Source organism: Alosa pseudoharengus, unplaced genomic scaffold (assembly GCF_046254945.1).
Source record: "Alosa pseudoharengus isolate Yale_2024_CS ecotype anadromous, Long Island Sound unplaced genomic scaffold, YU_APseudo_1.1 YU_APseudo_1.1_scf_16, whole genome shotgun sequence".
NCBI classification, from domain to species: Eukaryota; Metazoa; Chordata; class Actinopteri; order Clupeiformes; family Clupeidae; genus Alosa; species Alosa pseudoharengus.
In genome coordinates, this window is record NW_027468630.1 from 33,589,603 (window position 1) to 33,602,995 (window position 13,393).

The following is a 13,393-nucleotide window of genomic DNA, read 5'->3' on the forward strand; positions in this document are numbered from 1 at the left end:
TAGCAGCCCCAATAGTCCCTGAGATAGTTGTCCAGGAGAACAGTGAAGGTTTGTGGCCAGAGTGTGTGTGTGTGTCTGCGTGTGGTGTGGTTTGTGGCCAGAGTGTGTGCGTGTGTCTGCGTGTGGTGTGGTTTGTGGCCAGAGTGTGTGTGTGTGTCTGCGTGTGGTGTGGTTTGTGGCCAGAGTGTGTGTGTGTGTCTGCGTGTGGTGTGGTTTGTGGCCAGAGTGTGTGTGTGTGTCTGCGTGTGGTGTGGTTTGCCTCATTCTCCGTGTTCCTCTGTTGTCTTGTGTTCTTCTCTACTACCAAGGTAGGCCGTTCAGAAGTACTGACCAGTCTTATGGTCGTCTTCAGAACTCCACTGGTCTGTAACGAGCTCCCTCCTGATGCTCTCTTTCTCCTCAGTTCCCACCTACTAAAAGAGTCTCCATTAAACGGGACAACACTCTTAAACCAGTGAGCCATTTAACAGCCCTAATCAATACATTGGTGATGAATAGATGCAGTAGTCCAGAGCGATCCCAGCCTGTAGCCCACCTTAATGAAATAACGGAGAAGAAGAAAGCACTTTGACTAAGAGAGGAGTACTTCCTCATTAGCATTCCTTTGCTCTGTTTTGGTTGGGGGTGTGGGAGCAGCTGTCTGCTGATATGTGCAGAGACTGATTAGCCTGTCCAGACACTCGCCTCTGCAGTGACATACGGTCAGCTGCTTTTAGCAGGAAATGGCTCGGAGGAGGGATCCAAACTGAAGTGGATGGATGACGGAGGCCTCTTTTCTATCAAACCCAAATGGCTTTGTTTCTGAAATAAAACTGCTGCTCTCTCCACTCTGCGTCATCCCTTTTGTTTTTCTCAAAACTCTCCCTCGCTGCACGACTGACCTCTTTTCTCAGCGCTGTTCAGAAAGTTCTGTTATTGAATTTTCTTTGTCTGGAGGCCTGTGCGCCAGTAGATGCTGTGGGGAATGGTGTGTGTGTGTGTTTGTGTGTGTGTGTGTGTGCTGTGGGGAATGGTGTGTGTGTGTGTGCGCTGTGGGGAATGGTGTGTGTGTGCTGTGGGGAATGGTGTGTGTGTGTGTGTGTGTGTGTGTGTGTGTGTGTGTGTGCTGTGGGGAATGGTGTGTGTGTGCTGTGGGGAATGGTGTGAGTGCGTGTGTGTGTGTGTGTGTGTGTGTGTGTCTAGAAAGCCAAAAGCACCAGGGATGAGGAAGTAAAGCAGGATTGGCTGGTCCCAGTGAGCCATGGTAGCGCTCTGTCTGACATGACCCCTGTCTTGCCTCTCCTCCTGGGGCAGCTCTACCCCCTCCCACCCCACCGGCCGAGGACGTGGACCGGCACCGCCGCCGCTTCAACATGCGCATGCTGGTGCCCGGGCGGCCAGTGAAGGAGACGCCGGCCACCCCGCCGCCCGTCCCTGTGGAGCGGCCCACCTACAAGGAGAAGTTCATCCCTCCTGAGCTCAGCATGTGGGACTACTTTGTGGCCAAGGTAAGTCCACTGGCCCCTAGGGCTCAATGCTACACTGGACTCTGTGTCATGGTCTCAGGTCAGAGCTCACGCTGACCCTCCTTCCTGCAGCCCTTCCTACCTCCCTCAGACAGTGGTGCCCTGTATGACTCGGACGAGAGCGGAGCGAGTGATGACGATGATGATGATGACGCCTTCCTCTCTGACACGCAGATGACCGAGCACTCTGATCCAAACTCATACAGGTGTGTTGTCTCAGCAAGTCTTTTCAGTCTGGAATAATCTCAGAGGCAGACAGAGTACACAGGTTCATTACTTAAGTAAAAGTACAGATACCCTTTGCTAAATTTTACTAAAGTACAAGTGAAAGTACAACAGTCAGATGTCTACTTAAGTAAAAGTACTGAATTACTTATTTTTAAAAGTACTTGAGTATCAAGAGTACAAGAGTAGCCTACATTTTCTAAATATTGCATTACTACTGCCACAGTGCTTACATTTATGTACAGAAATGTCCTACATGGAGTTATGAAAAATGTTAATACCTTGGAGAATGTAAAAGGAATTGAAAGTAAAATCAAGTCATTTTCATCTTTTTGCCATGTTGCCAGGGATGGGCAGTATTTCTAATACATGTATTTAAAATACAAAATACTATTTTGTAATTGAAACACTTGAAGCGAACACTATTATTAACTTGTTCAGAAAATTGAAATAGTCTGGCGGGGTGGGGCCACGGGTTGGCACATTCCCGGGATGGACCTGCTGCGTGTTCATCCATTGTTTCGTCCATGGTTTCGACTCTTATCTAAATCTGACATTGGAGTTGACTTTGGCGGAAAGATGAAGGTGATTGCTGATAGGCTGTCCCAATCAGTGGCACCTGCACAATCCAACCACGTTTGAGAGGGAAACAACAAATTGAGGGTTTCCGAGATTTTTCTTTTTTCCTTTTTTTAGAAGAAGTAACGGGTACTCACGGTTATGGATAGAAATGTAGCGGAGTAAAGAGTACAATATTTGCCTCTCAAATGTACTTGAGTAAAGTCATGAGTACTCTCCAAAAATGATACTCGAGTAAATTACAGATCCCTCAAAATTGTACTCAAGTACTGTAGTCAAGTAAATGTACTCTGTTACTGTCTGGCTCTGAATGATCTGCTGCGTTACATGGTCCACACAGAAAGCTAACACTGTGTTTTGTCTCTGTTGTAGCTGGGCACTCATCCGCATGGTGATGGTCAAACTGGCCCTACACAATGTCAAGACCTTCCTCCCCCTAACTGGGTTGGACTTCACCGGTAAACCATTTACAGTACTCACTGACCAATACTGTTTCATGCATATTAGATATGCTTATAATTCTTTATATTTAACACAGCCAATCAAAGCTTTTATAATCTACAGTACTTGTATACACAGCATGTGTTGATTTCCCCCCTGTGGAAATGTCAGACTTGCCGGTGGTGTCCCCCCTTTGCAATGCTGTGATGAAGACCCTTGAGAACTGGGAGCAGCTCCTGCTGGACAAGATGAACAGATTTGACGGCCCTCCTCCCAACTACATCAACACCTACCCCACTGACATGAGCGCCGGCGGGGGCCCGGCCATCCTGCGCCACAAAGCCATGCTGGAGCCGGACAACACCCCCTTCAAGTCAGTCCACTACAGCAGACCATTCATACGACCAAGGCCTAATAAGACTAATTGTAGTGAAATCACTTTTCATCCAGTGTGTTACCGTGGAGTGATCCTTCACCATGTGATGTTATTGACCGCTGTGTTTGCGCTGTGTTGAGCAGGGCGAAGCATCACCTGTCCTTCCCTGTCCGCCGTCTCTGGCACTACCTGGTCAAACAGGAAGCTCTGCAGGAGACTCTGATTCGCTACATCTTCACCAAGAAGAGAAAACAGAGCGAGGTAAAGTCCCGACCAGTGGACGTCTGTTTGGTGTTTCCACAACCTCCTCTTTTCACTCGCAAATAGCCCTCCCGCTGACATCACAGTATCAGTGACAGATCCAGGTGTGGGCAGCCATTTTAGGTTTGTGTTCAAAAAAAAGAAAGGGGGCTATTTTGAGTGGTTGGATTGAGATGATACATGCTCTTCTAGTTTTCTGGGTTTTTTCCCTTTCATTCTCACCCCTGTGTCTTTGCATCAGGAGAATGAGTCAGTGTAAATTCTCTCTATACTTGAGCCAAGTCTGTCATGATTAGATGCTAACTGGAAATGGCATTTCATGTATTAAGGCTACAGAGCAAAAAGTTATTTTATATGATATTATTATTATTATTATTATTATTATTATTATTATATACAATTGTGTCTGTAGCAGAACAGTACTTGTTGATGATATTTTAACATTGCTGTAGCATATTGGTGAGACACATTTTTGACTAACATTTGAACTCCAGTTGAACAGATCAAATTGACCCCATCTTCATTCATTGCAGTCATAGCACAGTGTGTGTTTGTCTTTGTTTGCTGTGTTATCAGTTATCAATCACAGGCACAAAGACAGAATGACCCTGGGGCTTTGTGTCAATGCCTACATCTGTAGGTCCTTAATGACATGGAAAGAGTTTTATGTTAGTTTTGACTGGAAAGGTCTGGACCGATATTACATAATTGAGTTGTCCTACACAACTACACAAAGTTGACATTTCCCGACTTCAGGTCGTCTTGATGTTCATCCAAATCAAGAAGTTAAAAAATATTGCTTTGTATACAAGTCTAAAAACTAAATGAGGTTGATGTAAAATGCTCTGTTTTTTATGTACTATAAAGGGTAAATATACATAATTATTAATGCAATCTTGTCTTGAAGTGTATAAATGAATATCAGTAGTGGAAGTATTGACCTACTGTAATATCCACTCACTAAAATGTAGCATATACAGTATAATACATAAAATGGCAAATCATAAACTCACAATAACAACTTATTGTTTTACCTAATGGCAAAACAATATCCCTTTAATAGCATGACATTCATTCAAAACCAAGGATTTGGAGTCCTGCTAGCCCATCCCAATGTTACTTGAGCGGACTGTCTCCTCAGGGGCACAGGAAGCTCCACTCTGAGGACGGCATGCTTGCAGCAGCCCTTTTCATTTGACTTTTCATTTCTCCCCCCATTCTCATGTTTTTTGTTGTTTGTGCACCTGGTTTGTGTTGTGACCTGTGTGTTTATGTGTGGCGTGGTGTGCTGTGGGTGTGCTGTGTAGACTTTAGACGGCCATGGGGACCAGCTCAATCAAAGCTGCGTAGCGGGAGCTCGCAGCGGCAGCAAGGTAGTATGCCTCCCGCCGCGCCGCGCCAAGCCAAGCCATGTCTGCAACGCCACCTCCAGCTCTGGGCTTTGGGCTCCTCTCCTTCTAACCAGACACTCCCCCTTTTTTCAGTTTGACTTTCGAACCTCTTCCGCCCCTCACCAATCCCTAACCAATCTGCCACCAACGCTTCTCTCCCTAATCACTAACCAGCTAGTGTGTTTACAAAATAGTAATAATAATAATAATAATAATTCAAATGACAAAATCATTTTAAAATGACATGCATTTCACTCCTTGTGCTCCGACTGTAAAGATCTTGCGCTGGCCTAAAAGTACAAAGCAAAGTGAAAGTTGTGTCCATCTTCTGCAAGGACAGTGCAGTCCACCTCTGTGTTGCATGCTCACTGAGTTGTTTATGTGTTTGTGTGTGCGAGAGGCTATTGCACTGCTGTCGGTAGCAGAGGGATGACCGCTAACAGGCCGGTGCTCTTCTTACAGGTGGAGGCGGACCTTGGCTACCCGGGTGGAAAGGCAAAAATCGTCCATAAGGAGTCGGATATCATCATGGCTTTTGCCATAAACAAGGTGGAGGCTTCTGTGACTACTCATATTTTCTGTATATATGTTGGGTTTTTCACCAAGACTGAGATACTAGGGTAATGCTAGAAACTGCAGAAATGCAGAAAGGCATGCACAAAGTAATCTTTAAACAGTTTATTCCATTAGAATATTTTGAATATTCTTAACCAGTGATTATGCCCTAGTGGGGGCCCAATAAATGCAGAGGTCTCTAATGTTGTGTTTGTGTGTGTGTGTCCTGTGCACAGGCCAATATGAATGAGATAGTGCTGGCCTCTACGCATGATGTACAGGAAGTGGACGTGTCCACTCTGCTGGCTGCGCAGCCCTTCACCTGGATCGGGGAAGACTTTGACAAAGAGTCGCGCAGGTCAGTGCCCCCAAGCCCAGCTTGTCCACTCAACCCTGTACACTGATCCTTATTGTTTACATGCCAGTTGACACATTCCACTCCTTGTTGCCACGGCTGCCTAGCATGCCAAGTAGAGTTAGCACATCCATGAGAGGAGTGAGGAAGAGGTGTTAGATTCTAGTTAGATGGCTAGAATGGCTGTCAGAAACGGCGCTAAATCCAGTGCTAAATTAATGTGCAGCGTTTTTTTGGATATAGGCGTGGTGACATATTCTCCTCTGATAGGGAACTTCTGCTGGGGATCTGGATGCATCATCCTCCAAATAGCCTACAGTTTGTTTCCAGAATAATTTTAGTATTATAAGTAAAAAGGTATGTAGAGGATAAAAGTTCTATTTAATTGACAAAGGAGCCTACCGAGAAAACCTAGGTTTCCATCTGAACTTTTATTTCCCTAGAGGAAAAGAGCACTCCTATTCCCTCAAGTCACACTGCAGCAAGTGCCAGAATGTCTGCTGAAGCGTTTAACATTTCAGCAAAGCTGAACTATACATTTTTAATTTCATTATCTAGCTCCAAAGATGCAAAAGCGTTCCATTGAATGAGTTTAGATTATTAAATTGAATATGCAATATGTTAAACATGTTTTGGCATTTGACGCTGTAGGCCTACATTCTCCAGAATGGGCTGTATTGATCATTGCAAAAAATAGCTAAAAATGAGATTGTCATGGAATTTAAGTAAGCAAAACATCAGGCTCAAAGTCATATACCCTAGTGATTAACAATATATAGTAAGAGTCATTTGAACAGTCAGATGAAGTGATGCAGCTAGGACATTTTAAAACTTGTCTGGAAACTTACAATAATGTATCAGTATTTTTTTTTTTTTAACAGTAGAAGGAGGACTACAATCTAAATTGCATGTCCAGAACATGCAGTGATATTGCTATCATCTATATACATTACTATACTACATTGTAATCTCATCTGACACATTGAGTTTAAAGGGATGCTTGACAGTGTTATTATGTCACTAATTAACTTCGGCCTTTCTCTGCCTATGTAGTGCCATTGAGCACACCTTAACTACTGCCTTTGAAACATGTCTAATTCTGCCCTGTGATTCCGTCCCTGTGTCCTTCTCCAGCTCTGATGACGTGGACTACCGGTCCTCCCACACCAACATCGCTCAGGCCAGCAGTGCGGCGGCACCCTTCGCCCCGCCGCAGATCTCGGCCTCCGCCTCCATGCCATGGCTGGGCAGTGGGCAGACCAGCATGGGCGCCAGCGTGGTACGTGACTCATCACATACTGACCACATGCTAACGCTTGGCTCTGAACTGGAGGCCTGGCCAGGACGACTCAGCGGAATCTGCCTGCAGCAGAATGAGTGATTAAGGATGCTGGGCTTGTGTGTTTGCAAACTCAATGCATTTCACTCTGTTGCATGAGTGCATGTCTGTCTCTCTGTCTGTCTGTCTGTCTGTCTTTTTGGAGACTCAGTGTCTCCCAGGATGCAGTTGTGTTAAGGCACCAGTAGATGGACACACAACACTCCTCAAACCCCTGTGTTGTCATGTGTGCCAGTTTCTCTATAGCAAAGTGCTTGTTTATTGGATGAGAGTATGAAAGCACTAGGTATAGACCATGTTGTTTCTTTTGGAGTGAGGTTTGTCAGAAAGCTTTAAATGGATTTAAATAGACTTGTCAGCAGAGTTTATAATGACAGGGTTCTTGTGGGAGAGAGATGGAACAGGATTAAGAAGTGACGTGAAACAGCCTTTGACCATGTCCACCTAAAGCCATATGGGCCTGTGTACATGTATCCTGTCCTACGTCGACCTCTGTACCCTGTCCTGGGTCGACCTCGACCTGGGAATAGATCCATGGGTATATTTGATTTAGTCTCTTATCACAATAACACCAGCAATCAATCTCCGTCTAAACACTCATTGATGAGTCTAAGTTCACTGAGATTACCAGGGTCTGTGTTTGTATTGAGCAGAGGAGAAATAATAAACATGAGATAAGGCCAGCCATCGGCAGCCCAAGGTAGAGAACTGCGTCACCCAGCCAGTTCCCAGGTCCTCCACAGTCTGAGGTCCCACCAACAAGGATTAATGGCTGGTCTAGGCCTGAAGTGTTGTTATTGTCTGGGTGATCCTCAAAAGTCATTTTAAAGAAATCTCAGCTGAAATGTAAAACTGTTCTCCTTCAGTTCTTATAATACAACCCAATAACTATGACAATATTGAAGTGCTTTTGTGTGACTGTCACCTAATATGAACTGTTTTCCACAGATAATGAAGAGGAACCTGAATAATGTGAAGAGAATGACATCCCATCCCATATATCAGTATTGTAAGTTTTGTTTAACTATTTTTTTTCCTAACAAACATTAACCTCAGGTACACTTAACCATCTCACTTGTGTGATCAACATTAAACTTTTTTTTTTTTTTTTACTTAAACAAAAGCCTTTCCAAAAAATAATACGTGTGTGTGTGTGTGTGTCAGACATGACTGGAGCTCAGGATGGGAGTGTGCGCATGTTTGAGTGGAACCGGCCGCAGCAGCTTATCTGCTTCCGACAGGCAGGCAACGCCAGAGTCACCCGACTCTACTTCAACTCCCAGGGCAATAAGGTACAGCACCATTGCAATCTACAAGGACATATTTCAATGTCTTTTAAGTGTATGGTGTCTGTCTGATTTGGACGTTAAGTAAAACAAAGCAGAAGGGGTTTGGCATTTGAAATGCATGGTGCCCACATGAAGCAGTTTACTGAGATGATGCTTTCAGCACCTGTTTTTATCCCAGCCGAAACGTCAAGGTATTTTTAAAGCATGGTCACAATCGTGTCTCTCTCTCTCTCTCTCTCTCTCTCTCTCTCTCTCTCTCTCTCTCTCTCTCTCTCTCTCTCTCTCTCTCTATGTGTGTGTGTAGTGTGGCGTTGCTGATGGGGAGGGCTTCCTGAGCCTCTGGCAGGTCAACCAAACCTCATCAAACCCCAAACCTTACTTGGTGAGTCACGAAGGAGGAAGACAGGATATTGCTAATTTAAAATCACTGGTGCAAGTCAAAGCACTTTCCTTTCTATAGTGCCTGCGTACATCAGCTTCAGTTGGCATGGTGAATTAATTTCCCTGTTCTCTTTTGTTCTCTCTCTCTCTCTCTCTCTCTCTTTCTCTCTCTTTCTCTCATTTCTGCCCCCAGAGCTGGCAGTGTCATACTAAGACCTGTGGTGACTTTGCCTTTATCACTTCTTCCAGTCTCATTGCCACAGCTGGCCAATCCAATGACAGCAGGTCAGTGTCAGGCAATAAGGAAATTATTTCACTTACACAAAGAGGCTTCTGAATGTCAGCTCCATAGAAAAAATATCCACTGATCAGTCCAAGATCCCAATATGTGAACCAACTGCCTTGTATTGTGTAGGACCCCATTATGCTACCATAAAGGCTCTGACCTATTAAGGGGTGGACTCCTCAAGAATGTTTGTTTATATGTGTCTATATGTGTGTTAATGTATGTGCTATATGTAAGGGATAATGTATAGAACGCCGGTCATTACTGGGAAAAGTCCCGACAGGGCGAACCGGACCCCGACGCGCAGCGGAGGGGTCTTGTTCCGCCCTGAAGGGACTTATTCATTCAAACTTGAAAGCAGACGGTTGATCAGCTGTGTTCTAAAGAATGTTTGATTCAAGTTCAGCGTGTGTTGTTGCGAACTATTTGTTTCTCAGCAAATGCCACGATGAACGGTAACAAATAGGCTAGGTTATGTAGGCTAAAGTGATATCGTGGGGAGTTTATTATTTCGTGTTGGCAAGTAGCCGTATAATAAGCGGGATCATGTATAGAACGCCGGTCATTACTGGGAAAATAAGTCCCTTCAGGGCGGAACAAGACCCCTCCGCTGCGCGTCGGGGTCCGGTTCGCCCTGTTGGGACTTATTTTCCCAGTAATGACCGGCGTTCTATACATTATCCCTTACATAACGTGAATATGTACCCATTTTTCCTTCTTCCTACAGAACCTAGAACAAACATTAAATTAGTTAATGTATTAACAGTTGCTGTCTAATATATTCAACCCCTTGACAGGCACCCTTGTAAAAATTTTCTTTACTTCACCTGGCAGTGGTTTTAATGTTGTGGCTGGTTATACTGCATATATTAGCATACTCTTCTTACATACAGTATGTGCACAAATATAATAGAGTGTCAGCAAATCTAGAGATTATCTGAGAACTCGTCAGAAGGGAATAGTTATTTCTGTCATACTGAAATGTATGTTTATTTATTTTGCAGAAATGTATGCTTATGGGACACCCTGATTTCGCCCAGTAATACTATGGTGCACGGTAAGCTTGTACAACTGCAGCACATCTCAGTTAATTTATTGCATTTGATTGAATGACTCAAAGACAAGACTGTTGTAGAGAATGTCCTGGGTAGGTCTTTTCTTGAATGTCTTTGGTCTTTAACTATCTCTCCTGGTCATCCTTGAGACCAGGGATTAGAAACGAAAACCGGAAACGAACACTATTTTTGGATGAACGTAACCGAAAACTTGTTTCAGAGTAAATCGTTATTTTCAATTTTAGATAACCGGTTAATAATGGTATTTATCATTCCGATTAACCTTTGTTTGAATATGATTCAAAAGTCTATAAGCTTGGAAAGTCACCTGCCCAGTGTTCTCCAAAGCCCTTATATGATTTAGTCAGATTTGCCTAAATCATATCAGATTCCCATCCCCTGTATAATAGGCTAGAACTACTAGTTGATACAAATAAGTTTCATATCCAACACTAACTGCCTTTTCCAAGTATGTAGCCTAAAAATAACATAGGCTACCAGAGACACTAGGATGACATCTATAGGTCTGTCATGCAGTTGGTAGCACCACTCACAGCTTAGGCTATTACAGGGCTTAAAGCAAGGACATTTTCTGTGCCTTAAGTTAGGCTATTAGACATTTTTTAATTTCTAATATTGTATAGGCCTACTTTCAAATCTCTCCCCATGCCTGAATTCAACAATTAGCTTTAACAATTAGCTTTGATATCTAATGCGCTTTGATTTAAGCTTTAAGACTGTTGGGGAAAAAAAGGCTATAGCATTGTGCCACCGGCCATAAATCAATTTGTAAAGGCAATGTCATTTTTAAAGGAACATTATTAACCATTCTTCTATAATGTTCTAACCGGTTATAATTTGAAGGAGAGGCCTTGGAACACTGGAACAGGAATGAAAAAATAGTTTTTGCTCAGAACGAACCAAAATGAAAATCATTCTGTTTTCAGTCCCTGCTTGAGACTGTGCTGGATCTGGATTGCAGATTTTTTTTTTTTAGGCTGTCAGGTTTTACTATAAACTGCTCATTTTAATGTTAATGTAATGTTTAGTGGTGTAATTGTAAATGACTTTGGACAAAAGCATTTGCTAAATACCATAAACATGAACATAAATATATGCAGTTGGTAGAATCCACTAAGTACGGATTTCTAAATGTTTTGCCAGCCTTCCCTTGCCATGACAACGGGGCCACTGTGCTGCAGTATGCCCCCAAGCAGCAGCTCATCATCTCCGGGGGGCGCAAGGGCTTTGTGTGCATCTTTGACATCCGGCAGAGGCAGCTGCTGCACACCTTCCAGGCCCATGACTCAGCCATCAAGGCCCTGGCATTGGACTCCACCGAGGACTTCTTTGTCACCGGCTCTGCTGAGGGGAACATGAAGGTGACCAGAGCTGGACACATCTAGCATAGTATACCTGTATATGTTTTTGACCTTTTTCCTTAAGATGTGAAGTTATGTGTATCTTTAGGATTATGGGGAATTGGTTTGCTTCTTTTTTGTTCATTTCATCACAATTTGTAAAGCTTAAAGACCTGTAATTTGTTTGTCTGTCTGAATGTGTGCTTTTTTACAAACATGAATGTGTGTGTGTTTCAGGTGTGGAAGTTGACAGGTCATGGCTTAATGCACTCCTTTAGCACTGAGCACGCCAAGCAATCCATCTTCCGCAACATTGGCGCCGGAGTGATGCAAATCGAGACCTGCCCAGGAAACCGCATCTTTACCTGCGGCGCTGACGGCACTCTGAAAATGAGAGTTCTCCCCGACCGCTACAACATACCGGCTAGTATATTCGATATCCTGTAAATTGTAACTGTGGTGTAGTAACCAAGAGAGGGATTACACAAAGTGATGGAGCTTTTCTGGCAGCAAACTGTACGTTTCCTTAGCCATGGATCGTAACAAAGTGAGTTGCGCTGCAAAATATATTTTCCAAAGGCTGAAACACATAAGCAAAGGTCACATGTACTTGATTTTAAAAAAGAGAAAAAATAATAGATTTACTGTAATTTTAAGAAGCTGACATTGTTCCCTGAAAATCTCTGATAGAGTGTGTCTATAGGAAAGCTATGCATGTACTGTACTCGTAAAAGCGGTGCATACACAGGTTTATTGATAGTGCTCTGTAAAAGTGCTCAAAGCAAACATTTTTGTGTGTATCTGTCGTCATTTTGTGCCCACGGCTGAAAACTCTTAGCATCTTACCAGCACTGTGGTTTCTATATTACGTCAGTGGTTTCCAGTGTGACTCGAGTTGTCGGATCTGCGTTTTATTTCCTCCTTGTCCTTTCGTTCCCATTGGCTGCTCACATTGCACAGTTGTATGGCACATAGCCCTCGTGGGCCCGGGCTGGTCACTCCGGCCGGGCTCACAGTGAAAAAGAAACCTGTTAGCTCATCTCTGCGCCACTGCAGCTGTAGTCACCGATGGCCCGCTCGTAGTGGTGGCTTCACTGCAAACATTCCATTCGAGTGATGAAGTGAGGTTCACGTGACTGTGATTGAAATGGTTCATCTATACGTCTTGTTTTTTCCAGGCTGCACTGAAGTACTCGATTTGACCAGAAACACTTTTTTTCAGTTTGTTCCGTTTTGCACAAAATATTTGATGTTCACTTGTTTGTTTTTGTATGATTTGCCCATTCATTCCTTTACAGACTGCTGTATTTATATTTATACTTATTGCCTTTACATTAGCAATGTAAGGTCTTATGTTTAGCTATCTGGGACACAGCACAGTACAGCTTAAGTTGCTGTTTTATTTATTGTTTTTGTCTTTTGTTTGTTAGGTTTTTTTAATGTTTCAATCATAAATGAATATTTGCACTCAAATCCGGAGACACTATAAATTTCAAGTTAATTTAAAAAATGACAATGCTATTCTAGAGGAAACTGTTATATACAAATGAATGTCTGGCTTCATTTGGCCAAGTAGTAAAAAAAGTTTAAAATAGTTTTAATAAATATATAAATATATATAAATGAACTACTACCATAGCTTGTACAAACACAAATGCTTTTAGTTTATTTTTGGTTGTCATACCAGTTGGACTAGTTGTACTTTGGTTAAATGTATGTGGTATTTATTAAAACATATTTGTGTTTCTGTCAGACCTACTCTGCGCCATGTCTATTGTATGTACTCAAGTGTTCAACCAATGGTCCTTTTACTTGCTATCTGTTGTGTATTTCTTGAAAGCGGAATATTCTCTGTGTGTGAAGGAACACTAGAACAAGGCGCTCTTGAAAATGGGACGAACAGGTAGTTTTATCATTACCTTTGTAAGTTGAATAAATTCTTTTTATTTCAAGAGATATGCTCTTTTAGCCTCACTTCACTTTTTAGGTTATTC

At 43.0% G+C, this 13,393-nt stretch overlaps 1 protein-coding gene across 4 annotated transcripts in view; it reads left to right on the plus strand.

Annotated features, from left to right (window-relative positions):
* The window catches only part of dmxl2 (Dmx-like 2), a 47,591-nt gene extending 34,236 nt beyond the window's left edge, over nt 1-13,355 (plus strand). For 2 of the 4 annotated variants that reach the window (XM_076287809.1, XM_076287810.1), the window contains exons 29-44: nt 1,294-1,487; nt 1,578-1,711; nt 2,682-2,767; nt 2,922-3,123; nt 3,270-3,387; nt 4,695-4,760; nt 5,241-5,327; nt 5,570-5,691; nt 6,823-6,967; nt 7,976-8,036; nt 8,192-8,319; nt 8,621-8,698; nt 8,891-8,982; nt 9,988-10,040; nt 11,203-11,420; nt 11,637-13,355. In XM_076287809.1, coding sequence (XP_076143924.1) covers nt 1,294-1,487; nt 1,578-1,711; nt 2,682-2,767; nt 2,922-3,123; nt 3,270-3,387; nt 4,695-4,760; nt 5,241-5,327; nt 5,570-5,691; nt 6,823-6,967; nt 7,976-8,036; nt 8,192-8,319; nt 8,621-8,698; nt 8,891-8,982; nt 9,988-10,040; nt 11,203-11,420; nt 11,637-11,846 — 1,994 coding nt within the window. In that variant the 3' untranslated portion in view covers nt 11,847-13,355. The remainder of the gene's footprint in view (nt 1-1,293; nt 1,488-1,577; nt 1,712-2,681; nt 2,768-2,921; nt 3,124-3,269; nt 3,388-4,694; nt 4,761-5,240; nt 5,328-5,569; nt 5,692-6,822; nt 6,968-7,975; nt 8,037-8,191; nt 8,320-8,620; nt 8,699-8,890; nt 8,983-9,987; nt 10,041-11,202; nt 11,421-11,636) is intronic. The other 2 variants (XM_076287811.1, XM_076287812.1) reach the window with 1 other exon arrangement.
* The last annotated feature ends 38 nt before the right edge of the window (nt 13,356-13,393 follow it).